The sequence below is a fragment of the Beta vulgaris genome, chromosome 1, assembly GCF_026745355.1.
Source record: "Beta vulgaris subsp. vulgaris cultivar EL10 chromosome 1, EL10.2, whole genome shotgun sequence".
NCBI classification, from domain to species: domain Eukaryota; kingdom Viridiplantae; phylum Streptophyta; class Magnoliopsida; order Caryophyllales; family Amaranthaceae; genus Beta; species Beta vulgaris.
The window spans coordinates 6100614-6120867 of NC_079202.1; the positions used below are offsets into that span (position 1 = coordinate 6100614).

A 20254-nucleotide genomic window follows, 5' to 3' on the forward strand; every position below is an offset into this window, starting at 1 on the left:
GCATCTTCAACGACTTTCATGATGTGCCATGGTTTCACATGGGCTGCAATAGTTTTCCAACTAACTTCTTCGCACCGGGATTGAGACCGCTAAACTGTCGATGACCCTCTGGGTATAACATCATTGGGTAATTATGAAACCCATGTTCCGCCCTAGTCTCGACTACCCAATAGACATCGTTGTTCATTGGGACAAGGGACAACCGAAATCACTGCCACATGGTTTTCCCTTTGTTTCGCTCCTGATTGCTGAACTGAAATCATGAAGTTCTTTCTTCTTGCCACGATCACAATTTAGAAGTTGATACTTCTTTGTGTGACTGGTAATCGTCAAGAAAAAACCTAAACCAACAACAATCTTCCTACACCGCTCGACAGCATCATCACGAGTATCAAATTCAAGACAATTGCCGAAATATTGGTTATAATTAATTTCATCACCAACACGCTCCAAAAAAAACAAATTATCGTTAATTACAAAAGATCAGAATATTCACACATTATTTTGACCAAATTAATCTTATTTTAATTTTTTAATAAAATATTAAATATGTAATTGAATTTAACATCACGTAATATAAAATAAAGTTTACGTAAAAACAATAAGCTAACGTTATGCCAAAACGTTGCATCCATGGGGCGAACGTTCTGGCAGAACGTTACAACCACGGATGCAACGTCTTGCCATGATGTTGCATCCATGGGGCGAATGTTCTGGTAGCAGACGACATTATTTCCGGTGGTAATGCCGTTCGTGCTGGCAGTTGGTTGGAGGTCGATGGTGGCGATGGGTGGTAGTAATTTTAGAGAAAAGTGTGAGTTGAAGTAAAGATTTGAAATGAAGTAAAAATATTCAAATGCCAAAGGAAACTAAGATGGTAAAAAAAGGAGCTAAGGGTATAATAGTCTATTCACGTGGGAATTATTGGGACCATTTTAAGTACTTTATGGACAACGAATAGAAGCTCAGATTAGATATAAGTAGAAAATTAGAAAGACCAAAACGTAACACGTGGCTATTTTATTCACAAAGTGAATATACAATAAATTAAAAGCAAGTACCATATAAATGTAATCACCCAAACAAATAAAAACACAGTATAAAGGTACAGAACATTCAAAGCTCAATTTTGGGGAAGTAATACTACTTTTAAATTACATAAGATTTGAGTAGCATTATATAACCAACTTAAGGGCACTTGCGTTTTCCTCCATGGGTAGTCTGGTTGTAGTAGCAGGCGCATTGTTCTTGGTTACCGGAAGTACCCGGTGGAACACAACCACAACGAGCACAGCAGGTCCCGCATGCCCTGTGGCACAGCTTTGGCCTACGGCTTAACCGACACCTGGCCACGCATGATGCTCCACAATCTGCACAAAAATCACATCTAATTTTGTTAATAATGTTATAGAAAATATTTAACTTTAACCATCTTATAAAGTCAATCATTTTTTTAAATAATACTACTCTCTCCGATCCAAAATATAGTTTCCGTTTCTATTTTAGAATCAAACTTCAAAAACTTTGACCAAATATTCTTACTAATATATACAAAAAAAACATATTCATGAGGGATATTGTTAGATTCGTCTCAATATGTAAATTCGTAATATTAACTTTTTATATTTTTTACTAATAAGAAATAGAATATATCCTAGGTCAAAGGTACGTCTTAGAGACTATAAAATGAAATAGGAATTATATTTTGGGACGAAGGAAGTAGTATTTGAGTCTGAGTGATGCCCCGAGTAAGTTACAATTATGAAATATATTATTTATCATAAATCTCATACTTGATTTGATTATCTTTTCGTAATATTTTGTCTACTGCGAAATTGGAAAATGGACGTTATAACATGATAAGTAGTTTTTTAAAAAAACTTATAGGGAATTGGAGATACAATAATAATTTCAATGGAATTAGGGTAGATTACTTAATAGAAGTATTAGAGATCAAAAAACTTGTCTATATGTCTTTATAATTACATATAATTATAAGATTTTATTATGTTTTATTTTAAATCATTAAGCATTGGAATTGTAATAGACTAGTGAATAAACACTCACATTTCATTTTAAAGGTCATGCCTTTTAATATATTTGTAGAGATTTAATTTTAATAATATTTCATATTAATTAATAAATACACAAACTAAGATTCTTCTCTCGTTGGTTCTTACTTCTTAAGCTTAGTATGAAAGGACTTGTTTATTAGTTATTAACATCGTTATGTTTAGGTTTTCTGTTTTCTGGAAAATGAGAAACTCATTTTAAATTAGAAGAAGTTTAAAATTTTTTCTATCAAATTTTCAATTCTAACATGACTAGTGACTACTAACTTAAGTTTGGTTTAGTATATAACTCATGTCATATTAGAATCTTTGGAACCAAAAACTGAAACTTGATAATAGTATCGAATGGATTTGAAGTTATTAATTTGTAAATTCAAAAGAGTAAATGATTATATTAAAGGAAAAATTGTCAAGAATAAGTCAACCTTTGCGTTGACCGCTTTTGACAAGTCAACCTTCATTTATTCCAGTAGCAAGTAAAGCTTGTACATGAATTAACTTTTAACGAGTTTTTTACTTATGACCTGAACAACCCTACAATTTTGTTCAGTTTTAAGTTTCTCACGGAACTTTTATAAAATTCAAGCAGTGCAAATTGTCTAGAGAACAATTTAATGAGTTCTAGAATACACACCTGTTAAAATTGAAGAAAATTGTAGGGGTTGTTCCGGTCACAAGTAAAAAAACTTGTTAAAAGTTAATTCATGTACAAGCTTTACTTGCTACTGGAATAAATGAAGGTTGACTTGTTAAAAGCGGTCAACGCAAAGGTTGACTTATTCTTGACAATTTTTCCTATATTAAAAAGGAAAAATTGTCAAGAATAAGTAAACCTTTAAGCCATCTTCTAAAAACAAGTCTAACATTTTGATTATCCTTGAACAAGTCAACCTTTAATACTAATTTATTTTTAACAAGTTCTTGACTGTTGTCAACTAATCTAACCGCTTAAATATGATACATGTAACTCTTCAAATGGATGAAAATAAAACAAAAAAAAAAATTAATAATGAAAAAAAGAAGAAAAAAGTCATACTTTTTGTAATTTAACATGTTTAAAATTGATATGTTTTAAAAATAGACTCATTCAAAAAATGATCAAAAGATAATTTATATTTAGCGTATGAGACAAAAGTTGATGACAATTATTCCTACTAAAAATTACATACTAAGGTAGTAAGTGTACATCTAATTATTAAAGGGAGTAAATATAACATCGTCAACATCATATGCTTGAATATTAGCATTCCAACACTTACTTATGCCAAGTAGAGACCTCTTTGGACCGTTGCTCTCAATCTGCACGTCAAAAGAATGTAGTTTTAGCCTTTTAGGGTTCACAAATGAGTAAATTTTGTTGATGATTATAGAGTCGAAATTCCTTGATTGACCTTTAGCAAGATCTTGTGAGTTTGGACTACAATTTCTCGACATGTGTAAAAGTGAATTTGTTATATTTAATTCGGAACGGAAGAGTATATAATATCATTATAAATGCTTTATTATATCTAAAACTTCTTCCAAAAAGAATTTTAAACAAAAAATCAAATAAAACAAAGGTAATAATAAGTCTTTATAAAAAAAAACAAATATAATAAACATTTTCTGTCATCTACTGAGTACTGACTACTGATGGTCCTGGGAGGTACGAAAGAATAATACACATGTGCTTTCAGGACCAACAGAAAAAACAAAGGAGTGAGACACAGAGATAATAAGACATAATTGATATATACTGATCTTAGAAGACATATATCACTCGTTTTCTTTTATGCTGTTACAAATAAGACATGTATAACTCGTATCAATAATATACAAAAATGAACAAAAGGAACCAAGGGAATATTAGTATTCTGTCGAATCATGTCATATAGTCGTTGCTAAGAAACATAATATATAATTCATCCTTTTTCTTGTTATAATGAACTGAAATTTTCACTTAACAAAGTGTGGTATTAATCATCATATGTCAGACTTTTAGTATATTATTGGAGATGTTTCGCCCTTGTCTCTGCTTATTTGTACATTACCCATTTATTAAGACAAATAATCAAAGATTTTTGGGTCCAATAATGGTATGCTTTTCTATTTCCTATGTGGCGATTAATGTTCAAATCTTGGTATAAGCAATTCAAGCAAACTTCAATATTGTTGGAGAAAGGGGATTTAGGGCTTGGGCTTCTAGGTGAATGACATGTGCGAGGACAATACAGAGAAAATTTATTTTACTACAAGTTTTCGAAAGGAGGAAAAAAAAAATATTAAGACAATAAAAGAACGTATGAGTATATGTTACCAAAAGTTCATGTTTTTATAATAAGTGAAAGATTACCGAACATATGAAATTTGTACAAAATAAATTTAATTTATTCGTTACTAGAAAGGATAAATATAAATGCAAAATGCTTGATTGAGATGTTTTGAGCAAACTTATTTAATTAAATACTTGAAAAATTATCCTAACTAAACAAATACCTCCTTAAAAATCGTATCAATTCCGGCCTATTTGGTAGTCATTAATAAATTGTGGTAATGGGAATGAATTTTAAGTGTAATTTTATTAGGGAAGTACCCTCAAAATCTCAATGGGAAGACATTTTTTCTCCATGGACAAGCAACCTCACCCCTAAACTTATGTTTTTATCTCCAAGAGGAAACAATTTTCATTACCACTCATTACCACCTACAAGGTGGTATTAGATGGGAATGAAAATTCAAGAAGGAAATTGGACAGTACTTTAGGATAAATTATCATTACCATGGGAATGGACAATGATATTTTTCACAAATTTACACACAAATTCATTCCCATTACCATCATTTATGACCAACTACCAAACGGACCGTTCGTATACACAAGATTTAGTCATTCTTTATAATTCATGACTACATAGCATGTCACGAATATACTTCTAGTTTATAGGACTATAGTAATTAGTAACTAACCACTTCTTGAGCTTCAACCACATGAAGGAGGAGAAAAGAGAGAACTAAAGTAGCAATGATAAGCTTAGAAATTGCCATAGCTAGCAATAATGTAAAATTTGTTGTGCTTAAGAGCGTCTAATTTGGATGTGTTTAAGTTCTAGTGATGAAGAGAAATGTTGAGCGTGGTGTATTTATAGTGCACAAAAAGATGCTTATGTTCATGCAAGAAAGGATACAGCTGCCATATGATAGCACACCATAATATACGAATCAAAAGATAATAAAAAAAAGAGTGCATTTTAGTGGGTGAAAAGCAAAGGAAGTGGCATATGCTAGAGTGTATTTTTTGTAATACTTCTTTTCAAATAAATAAATAAATTTGGGGGTTGGATAGATAAGTTTGAGGTTGTTCTTAAATGATAGAAGCAGCCTAGCTCCTACCAACGTCTGGTCTTTAGCTACCTACATGTTGGTGGAAAGGAGTCAACGCATTAGAGTCTCAACCTAATAAAGTTAAACCAAACTGAAAATTTTAACTCTAAAATTCGACTTGGACTCGATAATATTAAATTATTAGTGTAATATTGTATATAAAAGGATAAAAAGATTATTTATATACAATATTATTCTATTTGATAATAAAGATCCGAACTTTGAAGTTAATTTACTCCAAAATTTAATAAGTCACGAATTCAGGTACTTCAAAACGTCCTCAATAAATAGACTAACTCTACTCAAATCTAATTGATTAAATTGACTCAACTTGAAATCGACTTAAATATTAATGCCAACAACTCGAAACATAATCATTTATTTTCATTTTGATCGATTTTAATATCTTCTAGTGTATGTTTTCTTAGACATGCATAAAAGTAATTTTGTCTTTTGGGGTCGGTTATATTGTCTTGGCTTTGTTCAATCTTGAATTTTTGGTCGCTTGAAAGAGTAAACATTTAGTATATCTTATATTTAGAATAATTATTGTAATTTATAAATGTTGAAAATTACTATAATTAATACTAGTACAAGTATTTCACAAGTGTAGAATAGTAGCGAATTCTTTTTTACAGAACTTTATATTCTTTCAGCTGATTGAGTAGAAATAAGTTAAGATCAATAAAATCTTGTATTGGATCAGGTCAGTTTAATAACAATTAACAAGTTGGGTAAGTTTTTATATTTAAACAGGTTGAAAGCAAGTTAGGATAATGAGTGATTTAGTAAAACGAAGAATGATTTAGCTAGAATAATACAAACTCTGCCGATTCTCCCGCAATAATTAATACAAACTTTGGATTATTATTTAATATATCAAACTTTCAAAAAAATTCTCACAGGTGGTCATTACCGGTTGTGAACTTGTTGTAGGAGTTAAACTAGCTGACGTGCCACTTATGTTGATATGTGTCATTATTTGGTTGGTTGGTTTTTTTTACTTTTTATTTAAACTTTAGAAAAAAAAAATGAACTTTCTTTCTTTTCTTTTTTTCCCTCCTACTTTCCTCAATTTTCTTTCTCCTTCCCCCATCTCTGCCTTCGTTCTCCCCTGAAATCACCATGCTTAATCCCGAAGCCACCTAAACACATATCCCCTCCCTACCCCATTGCTGCCCTGAAAGCATCATAAGCTCTCCGGTAACAACTCACCCTTCTTCACTGCAAAAAGTTCCACCTGTATTTTCCTCTCTACTCCCTTATTCTTCTTATTCACTTTCCCACCCTCTCCCCTCCCTCAAAGCACCACCACTTCACATATAAATTATCAGGGCGACCACTCTCCAAACACTTGAAAAAGCCAAAAAGGGAAAGCTCACTAACCGCCATGAATGCTGCTATTAGGTTGCTTTGCTGATACCCATTATTAGAGATTAATCCTTAAGTATTCACATTCATGAATTTGGTTAATATACACAGTATACAAGCGTGGACTAACGCAAGATATTAGGAAAGCATATAACTGATTCAATATAAACTAATCTAAACAAAAATAGAAGAGTAGAAAAATATTTACAGAATATTCCATATCCTAATATTATAACACACTCATGCAATCAAAGCGAAAGGTTGTGATGCTAACACTGTCTCAAAAATCATCAAAGAGAACGCGTAGAAGTCCTTAAGTAAAAATACAATCCGACTTGCGTGGACCCGGTTCACACTAAAAATAGTGTGGACCAGGCCCACGCACGTGACCCATTAAACATTACTAAACTTTTAATTACCAAAAATGCGCGATTTTCTCTCTCTTCAATACTTCCAAAATCCGCCACTTTCTCTCTCTTCAATATTTCCAAAAACCATAGATTCAATCGCTATTAAATTTCTGCAAATTATTGTTTCTCTCCATTGAAATTACCTACAAACTAAATCGATTCTTCAACAATTTCCTTTCGAATTGAACAATTGCGAAAAATTCATGGAAAAATCAGGTTTAATTGATCAAATAGATCTCAATCAGAGTATTGAACCATATAGTATAGACAATCTATATCACTCGACGACGGCGAACAACATTGAAGCAATCGACGACGAAAATCATCACAATTCAATCCAAAATGAGCATCAAGATTCACTGATAATAGATCTCAATAATACACCAACTGTTGAAGGTAACAGCATCCAAATCAATAGTTTCATTTCTTTAATTAAGCAAAAGAGTAACACTATAACTTTATGTAGGTAATGTGGTTCTGTTTCATGATGAGATAGAAAATCAATATCCTACTTCATTTGTTTCAAGTGATGAATCTAATTCAGCTGTCATTTCAGGTAAGTACTTACACTATATTAAAAATAGATACACATATGATACAGAGATACACTATATCATACAGAGATACATTATATTCTATAGGAAAACAATAGGAAATATAGAAGTTATTTACTTACATGCATTACAGAAACATACACTATATCATTTTGTTATACACTATATCATTTTATTATACACTATATCATTGTAACATACACTATATCATTGTAACATACACTATATCACTCTAACATACACTATATCATTTTAATATACACTATATCACTATAACATAAACTATATCATTTTAACATTACACTATATCACTGAAACATACACTATATCATTATAACATACACTATATCATTTTAACATACACTATATCACTATAATATACACTATATCATTCTAACATACACTATATCATTGTAATATACACTATATCATTTTGTTATACACTATTATCATTTTATTATACACTATATCATTGTAACATACACTATATCATTGTAATATACACTATATCAATAAGTACACTATATCATTATAACATACACTATATCATTGTAACATACACTATATCACTGAAACATACACTATATCATTATAACATACACTATATCATTTTAACATACACTATATCATTATAATATACACTATATCATTCTAACATACACTATATCATTGTAATATACACTATATCATTTTGTTATACACTATTATCATTTTATTATACACTATATCATTGTAACATACACTATATCATTGTAATATACACTATATCAATAAGTACACTATATCATTATAACATACACTATATCATTGTAACATACACTATATCATTGTAACATACACTATATCATTCTAACATACACTATATCAATAAGTACACTATATAATCTATATATACACTATATCATTTAAACATACACTATATCATTTAACATACACTATATCACTGAAACATAAACTATATCATATTAATATACACTATATCATTTTAACATACACTATATCACTATATCACTGTAACATACACTATATCACTGAAACATACACTATATCATTATAACATACACTATATCATTTAACATACACTATATCACTACAACATACACTATATCATTGTAACTTCCACTATATTACTGAAACATAAACTATATCACTATAACATACATTATCAATATACACTATATCATTTTAACATACACTATATGATTTTAACATACACTATATAATATTAATATACACTATATTAGAACAGAAGCACATACACTATATCATTCAAAACTACACTATATCAAAAATTCCAACACTATACCAATCTAAAAAACATATATGAAATAGAACACAATAATTCATATATACATAACAGAAAAAAACATTAACCAACTTCATATATATATTTAGCATTCATCAATTAATTACAAAACATTTGTCACTAATATGACATAACAATGTCATTATTTAGTGACAAATAATAATAGTTTAAAGATTCTATCTTCCAAAAAAGGAGTTGCTTACATTAATAACAGTCCCAGCTAAAAAAAACACAAAAAAACACCTAGCCCTAACTAACTCTAATTAATGCTTTATTCTTCACCAAATAAAATTGGGAACCCATCACAGTAAGCCCACCACTCACCACTAATGTGAGCCCAAAAATCAACACCATCTTCAAAAATTATGGACTTGAGAGCCCAGGCCTTCATGGAGGTGTCCTCCCACTCAGGCGTCCAATGAACTGAATCCTTTATTTTCCACAACTTCCTCCATGTTTTACAGACATTCATCACATCTTCAGAATACCAACATGATACTTTAGAGAACACATGAAAGGCCATAATTTGTTCCATACCCAACAGTTCGTGGGCATCTTCTAAACCATACCTTGCAATGGTCCTCCACTCTATGCACACACTTTCCACACACTCTCTGTCCTTTGGGTCAGAAAGTCGAGGGAAAATATGGAAACGTAGAATCTCATGCATTGAGAGGACTGGATGAAGTTGATCAAGTGAAGCCATTTAACCTTCGAAAAAATACAAAAAATCAGCATAAAACAAATATCAAACCAACACTACACTACCCCTTCTTTTACCCTCTGTTTTACATCTTCTTTTAATTTTAACTTGTTGATTTTAACTTCATCATTTCAAAGGAAACCTAAACTATACTTGTTTACTAACAATTAATAACAATTCGCTAAAAAAATTAAAATAATTATCACAAAAACCTAAACTGTATGATAACCCAAAAAAAAATTCACATAAAATTTAACATAAACAACAAAAAAACAGAATTATGAATGTACCTTGCTAAAGTAAGAAAATGAGTTCAAAAATCTCTTTCAAATGCCTTAAAAATCTCTTTCAAAATCGCCTTGCTTAGTATGGTGGGTTTCTTAGTGGAAATAGCTGAGAAGAAATGAAAGGGTGCCATTCTTTTTAAATGAAGTGACTGCAGCTCAGTAAATCATCAGAAGATTATGCGCAGTACCCAACACAAGTAATTATTACTTTTTGTTAATAAACCATAGCTTAACTACAGTTGGCTTAGTTTTATTTAACTATGGCCATACTAATAAAGCGTTACGTACATAAAGTTCTAAAATACCAAATTTTAATTCACTATATTATAAATAAAACCTTACGTACACTATATCATACATAAATAAACTATATAAAATATAAATACACTATATCACATACACTATAAGGTTCATACAATATATTAATAGATAGTTACATTATATTTAATACACTATATAATATATACATACACTATATATATCCATATACACTATATCATTTTATTGAAATCATAGCCAAAAACACTATATAAAAACATATTATTGTAAATACACTATATCACATTACATACACTATATCATTTTAATTACACTATATAATTTTAACATACACTATATATATAAATACACATTATCATTAACATACACTATATCATATCATATACACTATATCATTTTAACAATACACTATATCACTTAACATACACTATATCATATTAAATACACTATATCACTTTACATACACATATATCACATTTACATAACACTATATCTTTAACATACACTATATCACTGTAACATACACTATATCATGTAACATACACTATATCACTATAACATACACTATATCATATAATATACACTAATACATTTTAACACACTATATCACTTAAATATACATATCACATTGTAACATACACTATATCATTATAACATACACTATATCATTTAACATACACTATATCATTTAACATACACTATATCACTTAACATACATATATCACTGTAACATACATATTCATTTTATATACACTATATCATTTTAACATACACTATATCAGTCTAACATACACTATTCACTTAAACATACACTATATCATTTACATACATATAATAAAAGTGACAAAAATAATTTCATTCTTTTATAACAGGTTCAATTGGCCAATCACTGAATAAACATGAAATTGGAGGAGTTTTACTTGGTCAAGTAAGATCAACATTGGATGATATACATGAGCTATATTGTCAGCATGCTGCTATAAGGTTTCAGTGTTAGAAAATCCAAAAACAGAAAAAAAGAAGGGACATCAGTTGTGCATAAAAGTACTATGTCTGCTCTGCTCAAGGGAAAAGAAATACCAAAATCAAAGAAAAACAGGTAGAGAATAATACAGATATAATAATACAAGACAGCAAATCAAAGAAACAAAGGACACGAAGAGTTATGATCACAAGAACTGAATGTCCTGCACTGATTAGAGCAAGATGAACACTGAAGGACATTATGAAATTGTGCAGCATGTTATAAAACACAATCATCCACTTACTAGAGAACCATTAAATTACCTTCATAGATCTGAGCGTCAGATGAGTGATCCAAAGAAACAAACCATAAAGCTATGCAAGAGTGTGGCTGAGGCCGATAGATTCATTCCGATATATGAGTACAGAAGCAGGTGGTGAAGATGTATTGGGTCATTCCATGAAGGACCACTTCAACTGCTGTTATAAACTCAAAATAAAACCAATTGAGGGAAAGGATTCACAAAAAGTTGTTGATAACCTTTATGAGCAGATGCAAACAGATAGTAACTTCTTCTTTAGAGTAAGATTGAATGATGAAGGAAAGGTTTGCTGCTTGTTTTGGAGAGACTCTATGATGCTTGAGGACTATACAATCTTTGGAGATGTTATGGTTTTGATACTACATATAGGACAAATAAGTATAATCTTATTTGTGCACCATTTGTAGGAATTAATAACCATTGGAAAAACACAATGTTTGCATGTGCATTTCTTGCGCGATGAGACAATACCATCATTTGAATGGCTTTTTGAAACATTCAAGAAGTCAATGAAAGGTAAATGTCCAATAACTATATTCAGTGACCAAGATGCAGCAATTGCAGGAGCAATAAAAAAGGTACTCATGTTTATGTGACATTTGCACAACTTCTGTTATGTACTATTGAAAGAGCAAAGACTAACTAAATAAACTCATTGACAGGCTTTCCCAACATCAAGACACAGGCTATGTTTATGGCATTTGAGTCAAAATGCAAATCAACAATTTGGATTGATGAAAGCTGATAAGGAATTCAAGAACATTTTTCACAATGTCTCAGTGGTTGCATTACAACAACAGAATTTGAACAAACTTGGACCACAATGACAACAAAATACAAACTAGAAGATGATCGCTGGTTCAACAGATTGTATAGTTTGAAAGAAAAATGGTGTACAGCATTTAGCAAAGACTTCTTCTCTGCTGGAATACTATCTTCACAGAGAAGTGAAAGCGCAAACCATGCTATTGGGTTTAAGGCAAGCAAAACCACTAGCTTAAGTGACTTCTTTTCAATATTCCAACAGACAGTAATAAGATGGAGAAGACAAGAAGAAAGGGATGATTTTGACTGTACAAAAGGAATACCAAAATCAGATCTCTGCATGAGTCCACTATTAAAACATGCTGCTTTAGTGTACACACATACTCTTTTCAGAGATTTTGAGGATGAATTCAAACATGCAATGGCAAGTTCAATTGAACTAGTTGGTACACAAGGGAACACTCTGACATACAGAGTTTTCCTCAATGGCATTGATGGTTCTTCTCAACAAGTCTCGTTCAATTACCCAGAGATGACAATTGAGTGTGGATGCAGAAATTTTCAAGAATCAGGTTGGTTGTGCTTTCATGCCATAAGAGTTCTACACTTACATTATGTCCAAAAAATTCCAGAGAAATACATATCATCAAGGTGGACAAGATTTGCAAAAAAAGAAGTTTGGGAGAAATTTGATAATCAATTGAGAGAAAAAGGAGAAATAAACAGCTTCACACCATGGAGGCTGCACATGATAAGGAGGTATGTAAACACGCTATACAATGTATCATTTTAATATACACTATATCATTTTATTATACACTATATCATTTTAACATACACTATATCATTCTAACATACACTATATCATTTTAACATACACTATATCATTTTAACATAACTATATCATTTAAACATACACTATATCATTTTAACATACACTAATCACTGTAACATACACTATATCACTTGTAACATACACTATATCATTGCAACATACACTATATTACATAGAAATACAGTATATGTTCTCTATATACTAACACATTAATTCATAAGGTACTATAACCTCATATTAAAGAGCCACAGAATAGAACCAGCTAGAGCAGTGATAGAGGAAAGTTTCAAGAAAACAAATTCAAGAGTTGAAGAATTAATAAAGATAGAAGAAGCAAAAGCATCAGCAGAAAAAGCTAAAGCTCATGAGAAAGCATTACAAGAAGCAGCTGCAGCATTACAAGCTAATGAGAATCAAGAAACAACGCACAAGAATCACCACCAATACCAACAGTCTTGGATCCAGATAGAGCAGTCACAAAAGGAAGAGACAACAAGCGAATAAAGGGACACTATGATTTATACAAGAAGGCCTCAAAAAAAGGGAAAAAAAGACACAAGGAGTTTGGAAGTATAACTCCTAAAGAACATCTGTTCTAAAACACTTTACCAAGAGAACTATACAATGTTTTCAATCATTTGATATATTTATGAATTATACTGTAACATACACTATATCATTTTAACAAACACTATATGATTATAACACACATATATCACTTTAACATACACTATATCACTGTAACATACGCTATATCACTATAACATACACTATATCATTTTAACATACACTATATCACTGTAACATACACTATATCATTTTCTTATACACTATATCATTTAAACATACACTATATCATTTAAACATACACTATATCATTTTAACATACACTATATCATATCAATGTACACTATATCATTTTAACATACACTATATCATATCAACATACAATATATCACTTTAACATATCACTATATATTTTAATTACACTATATCACTGTAACATACACTAATCATATCATTATACACTATATCATTGTAACATACACTATATCACTATAACATACACTATATCATATCAATATACACTATATCATATTAATATACACTATATCACTCAACATTCACTGTATCACTGAACATACACTATATCACTATATCACTGTAACATACACTATATCATTTTGACATACACTATATCATTTTAACATACACTATCATTCTAAGATACACTATATCATTGTAACATACACTATATCATTCTAACATACACTATATCATTTTAACATACACTATATCATTTTCACGCACAGTATCATATAGAATGATATGTATAGAATAACACTGTATATAAAATATACACTATATCATGTAGAATAACACTATATCATTGAAAACCACACTATTCACTACAAACTACTGTTAGATTACTAACACTATTTCTAAAATCATTCAAGACTACATAATTACATTGTTTGTAAACCTATTATATCAACACCAACCTAGTACTAGATTAGTAACATTGTTTGTAAAATTAGTGAAATACATCAATATAGTTTTACTTTCCTAATTTGACAGTTATCTTTTTCTTTGATGCCTTCTTCTTCTTTGCATCCTCAACTTGTTTCTTCTTCTTCTCCTCCTGCATTGCATTTCTCAAATCCTGTTCTATCCTCTCACTCTCTTCAGCTTTCTTCTTTCATTGTTTTCAATTAAAGCAACAGTCTCTGATCTCTTTGATCTGAATGATATCACGTTTTCCACAAGCTGACTTCTATTCTTATTCAGATCAGAAAAAATCATGCAACCACACAAAGAGACTCTTGTTGCTTTCCTAATATTCTCCTGAAAATAAATTAAATAAGTAAGAAACAATATATAAGAAAAAGATTAGATAACTCACTAAAAAATAATTATATTAAACTTACATCATTCAAATATGGGCATTCAAACTCTTCAGAGCCTTCAAAAAGTAGCATAAGGACAAGTATGTAGACACCACAATCCAAATCATATGCACCTTTTTTCCAGCTTCCTTTCACTTCTGTCATACTCCATAAACCCATATCATCACCTTGAGATTGTGGGATTTTATAACATTGGAAAAGACTTGAAACTCCATCAGCAATGATTGAACGGAGAGTCTCCATCCTTTTCTTATATTTTTCATCATCATCCCAAATCTTATTATCAACATAGAAAACAGTCTTTTTCTTTGTGTCCAGCACAAACAGGACAAAATGATTACCTCCTTTCACCAAAACAGGGAAAAAAACCTACAAAATTAAAACAAGTATAAACTACACTATATCATATACAAACATACACTATATCTTTTTAATATACACTATATCATATCAATATACACTATATCATTTAAACATACACTATATCATATCAATATACACTATATCATTTTAACATAACACTATATCATATCAATGTACACTATATCATTTTAACATACACTATATCATATCAACATACACTATATCATTTTGACATACACTATATTACTTTAACATACACTATATCATTTTAACATACACTATATCATTTCAATATACACTATATCACTTAAAGATACACTATATCATATCAACATACACTATATCATTTTGACATACACTATATTACTTTAACATACACTATATCATTTTAACATACACTATATCATAATTTCAAAAACAGAATTTGTCTCACCAATTCAACAGTAGCATCCAATTTTTTTATGTGATTCAACTCTTGAATTTGAAACTTCCAGCATGAGATCAAATCATCAATGCGTTTAGCATCATTTTCATCTTCAAACACATTGAATAATGCAGCCTGCAACATAAGAACTCATATCATGATGAATAATGCATGCAAAGATAAACAAATAAACAACATAAAATATATTACAATAAAGTTCTTACACTCTGAGAAGAAGTAAAGTAAAACTTTTTTCGAGGACAGGGTTCATTAATATTCAACATTCTTGACCAATTGTCTAAAACTGATTCGAACATCTCAGTCTCAGTACCAATCGTCCAAATCTCACTCCTAGGTATAGAGAAGAAGACTCATCCAGCTTAAAGATCTCTTCACTGCAACAAGCAACACAAATTGTAAGAATATTTTCAATAAAAACAATACATTAAACAAATTTCAGTTAATAATTTACCTCCCATCTAAAGGATGTTGATTTTCAGAACAGTAATCAACAGCCTCCCTTAAAAATATTGGAAGATCTTGCATCACATGTTCAAAATCTTTCATCATCTTAGAAAGATGAGTGAATGGACCCCCAACTGCATATTCATCCAGCCTTAGAGTTGACTTGGCTGGACCCCTAGACAAAGCATTCTGGAAAGCAGTCCATGTGTTTTCCTCAATAATTATATTTTCAGCTGCCTCATTAAAAACACTATTCACAACGTTGTTGATCACATCATTAGTTCTCTGAGTCACCTGAGTGACTACAAAGCTAGGGAATGCAGTAGTAGAAGGATTAGACACTTCTTCCCAACCAGTTGGCAAATCCTTCACAACTTCTGCAATTGATACAATCTCATCAAAGTACTTTTGATAAATTGAACTTGACAATATTTTGTCCAAATCATCTTGGGAAGGATTTTCAGAAGGAGGATCGCCAACCATATGAGAGGCCTTCCAACTCTTCAACGCATCTATATGACAATGAGAGACAGCATCCAGATCCCTCTTCCACAGCAACCACATAGCATGAAGCTCCTGTTAAAATCATAGCCAAAAACAATATATCAAAACGCACATTATTGTAACATACACTATATTATTGTAACATACACTATATCATTTTAATATACACTATATCATTTCACCATACACTATATCATTTTAACATATATACACTATATCATTTTAACATATATACACTATATCATTTTAACATATATACACTATATCATTTTAACATACACTATATTACTTTAACATACACTATATCATTTTAACATACACTATATCATTTCAATATACACTATATCATTTCTATATACACTATATCACTTAAACATACACTATATCATTCTAACATACACTATATCATTATAACATACACTATATCACTTAAAGATACACTATATCATTGTAAAATACACTATATCACTGTAACATACACTATATCATATCAATATACACTATATTATTTTAACATACACTATATCACTTTCACATACACTATATCACTGTAACATACACTATATCACTCTAACATACACTATATCATTTGAACATACACTATATCTTTTTAACATACACTATATCATTTTAACACACACTATATCATTTTAACATATACTATATCATATCAATATACACTATATCATTTTAACATACACTATATGATATTAACATACACTATATCATACCAATATACACTATATCACATATAACCAGGCTATATCAGTCAAAACTCTACTATATCAGAAAATTGAACTTACATCTCTAGCTTGAGCAGTTATTTCTTCATCAGTCTGACTTCCTGGCGGAAGCTCAAACTGAATATAAAGCTTGCCCTTCACCTTCCTCTTGGGCGCAGCCTTGTTTGTTGCATCACCACCACTACTTCCACCACTTCCTGTATCATCACTCAATACAGGACGTGGTACATACTGAACTTCAATTTTCCTTTGAACCGGCTTCATCCGGTTGAAATCAATTTGTCCATCTTCAGTGAAGTAAAACTTTGCACTGATTGGATAAGTTTCATCGAGTAAACCACTCCCAAACTTATCACAAAGTACTTCACGACGAACTCTCTTTGAAATTGACTCATTATCCCAAAGAGCCAAAAGAGGGAGTTGAGTTGGAGGCACCCCATCACCAATTTGTAGGTGATGGAAGTAAATCAACTGCAACAATATTATACAACCACTATAATGCGCACGGCCAGCTTTAGATGATGCGAAATTGAACTCCTCTCACGTGTGTGATTAGAAGAACCAATAACACAAAGCAGCGGAAAACGAACGAACAATGGATATAGACTTTTAGTAGAAAGAAAAGCTCTTAACACTAAAAGAATTGTTTGATAAACACAACTCAATGAAGAATGGTGTTTAGGATAGTATGAACTATAAGCTAAAAGAATCTCCACTCTTAAAGCTAGTAGTTTGCTTAAGTTTTCACAAGCTTTACTCACTTATGATTGCTTAAGGGTTCTAAAACAAGTTAAAGGCTTCACTCACCTTAAACATGATTTAGGATGGATTTGAGAGTATTTTAATTAGCTTCACTCACTAATTATCCTAACTCTCTCTCAAATTAAGCTTCACTCACTTAACTTAAGGGTTTTGAGATTAAGTTCACTCCTTAACCACAAGAAGAAATTTTGGATTTAACCTTCCAAATTTTCAATAAGCACATAGCTCATTTTTCAACATTCCAATCTTCTTTTCATTCATGTTCCAAGTTACATATATATAGTACATAGCTAAAACACTTACTATAGCAAAAACTAAGCTAATACACACTAAGGGGATTAAACAAAGCAAAAGAAAGCCAAAGCTTCTCTAAGGGGCTGCCGTAGCTCCTCCTAGCTTCCCTTGAATGTGTAGCTTCTTTTAGAGGTCCAATAAGATGATTTCCTTTAAGTAAAGACTCCTCCCTTCAAGGAAACTCATGATTGCTGCAGCATACACTTGGACAACCAACTTGGCACACAATTACATCCTAAGCTAAGTAAAGGAAAACCGAAATACATGTTAAGTGTTACAAAAACTGATTTTAGGAGCTAAGTGTTTAACTATTACAATTAGTGCAAGTAAAGCATGTTTAGGACTAAACTAACACTAATTAAACATAAGCACCTCAAGCACACACCTCACCAACACCCTTGGGCAGCTGCTTGCTTCTTCACTTAGTTTCTCCTCCTTTGTTACTTAGCATGATCGAACTAGCACTAATCTTTAATCCATGAAGCTCTCCTTTGTTGTAATTAAGATTAGTACTTTAATAAAACTTGTAACACTTGATCCTAAACCAAGATATAAGCCATATCCAACGGATCTTGTTAGGTAGAATAGGTGATACTACATCTAGAATAAGAATGATCATGTTAGCCATCCTTAATAGTCTTGGTACTCTCCTATTTCGTACCATTCTCCCTTTCTTCAAAAGAATTCGACCTCGAATTCTGTGCTTGGAGCTTGAAGGTTGTGCATAGTCTTTCTTGTTCACCTCCATGCTCTTTAGAATTGGTGTTGCATCATTTTGTGGTGGTAGGGTTGGTGGTAGTTGTTCTATGACAACAACCTCCAAGAAGACTTCCCTCAAATCAAGATTTTCTACCTCCACCCCCTCATTTGTTTTTGCATCCAATTCACACACACTTGTGTGTTCTTCTTCTTGATCATCACTAACTTCACTTTCTCCTTCTGATTGAAGCTTCTCTATTAATAGAGACACCTTCTCCTTGTGAAGTTTTTGTTTCTTATCTTCTTGCATTTGTTCCATTAATAGAGACACCTTTTGAGTAGCTTCTTGCATTCGTACAAAAGCTTCAACTAGTGCATCCATATTAACAACAATACAACTTATAGAAGGTCACAATGAACTACTATGACAATGAATACAAACGGAAGAAAGAAAAAAAAATCTGCCTAGAAACTGCCCAGAATTGGACTATAACTTCGAATTTCAAAACCTAATCAAATCAACTTCAAATTGAATGAAATTTTGTGAGAACGTAGAAATATATGTCCCCAACCTTATACAAAAATTTCACATGAAAATTTCAAGCCAATTGATTGCAGTTTCAATTTTCTTACAACTGGTCCAGATTAATCCGGTTTTGGACCACTTAAGAAAAACGCACTGATTCTGCTATCAAATGATCACCAAAAGTTATGAAATTTTACAGACACAAACTAGACATAAAAATAACCACTTTCAAAAAAAGAATCACCCAAAAATTCGATCTGAGATGTGAGAACCTCGCGTTCAAAGTTACCTCAAAAATCTGTCTTTTACGGGTTGCTTCTTCTGCTTCTTTTTTTTTGT

The 20254-nt window shown here is 31.0% G+C and overlaps 2 protein-coding genes across 2 annotated transcripts; one reads left to right on the forward strand and one right to left on the reverse strand.

Moving 5' to 3' along the window:
- Window positions 1-988: 988 nt before the first annotated feature.
- Window positions 989-5226, reverse strand: LOC104905107 (gibberellin-regulated protein 1-like). Its single transcript, XM_048647029.2, has 3 exons — window positions 5019-5226; window positions 3332-3371; window positions 989-1370 (listed from the first exon to the last, which is right to left on the reverse strand). The coding sequence occupies exons 1-3, from the start codon at window positions 5094-5096 to the stop codon at window positions 1189-1191; spliced, it is 300 nt and encodes a 99-aa protein (XP_048502986.1). The 5' UTR covers window positions 5097-5226; the 3' UTR covers window positions 989-1188.
- Window positions 5227-12451: 7225 nt separating this feature from the next.
- On the forward strand, window positions 12452-13732 carry LOC104903473 (protein FAR1-RELATED SEQUENCE 9-like). Its single transcript, XM_057390865.1, has 2 exons — window positions 12452-13044; window positions 13450-13732. The coding sequence occupies exons 1-2, from the start codon at window positions 12452-12454 to the stop codon at window positions 13730-13732; spliced, it is 876 nt and encodes a 291-aa protein (XP_057246848.1).
- Window positions 13733-20254: the final 6522 nt, after the last annotated feature.

Coding starts and splice junctions, on each gene's coding strand:
- LOC104903473 (XM_057390865.1), top strand. CDS start 12,452: ATGACAACAAAATACAAACTAGAAGATGATCGCTGGTTCAACAGATTG. Junction 13,045..13,449: donor GAGAAATACATATCATCAAG/GTGGACAAGATT, acceptor TTAATTCATAAG/GTACTATAACCTCATATTAA.
- LOC104905107 (XM_048647029.2), bottom strand. CDS start 5,096: ATGGCAATTTCTAAGCTTATCATTGCTACTTTAGTTCTCTCTTTTCTC. Junction 3,372..5,018: donor TGGTTGAAGCTCAAGAAGTG/GTTAGTTACTAA, acceptor TTTGACGTGCAG/ATTGAGAGCAACGGTCCAAA. Junction 1,371..3,331: donor GAGGTCTCTACTTGGCATAA/GTAAGTGTTGGA, acceptor ATTTTTGTGCAG/ATTGTGGAGCATCATGCGTG.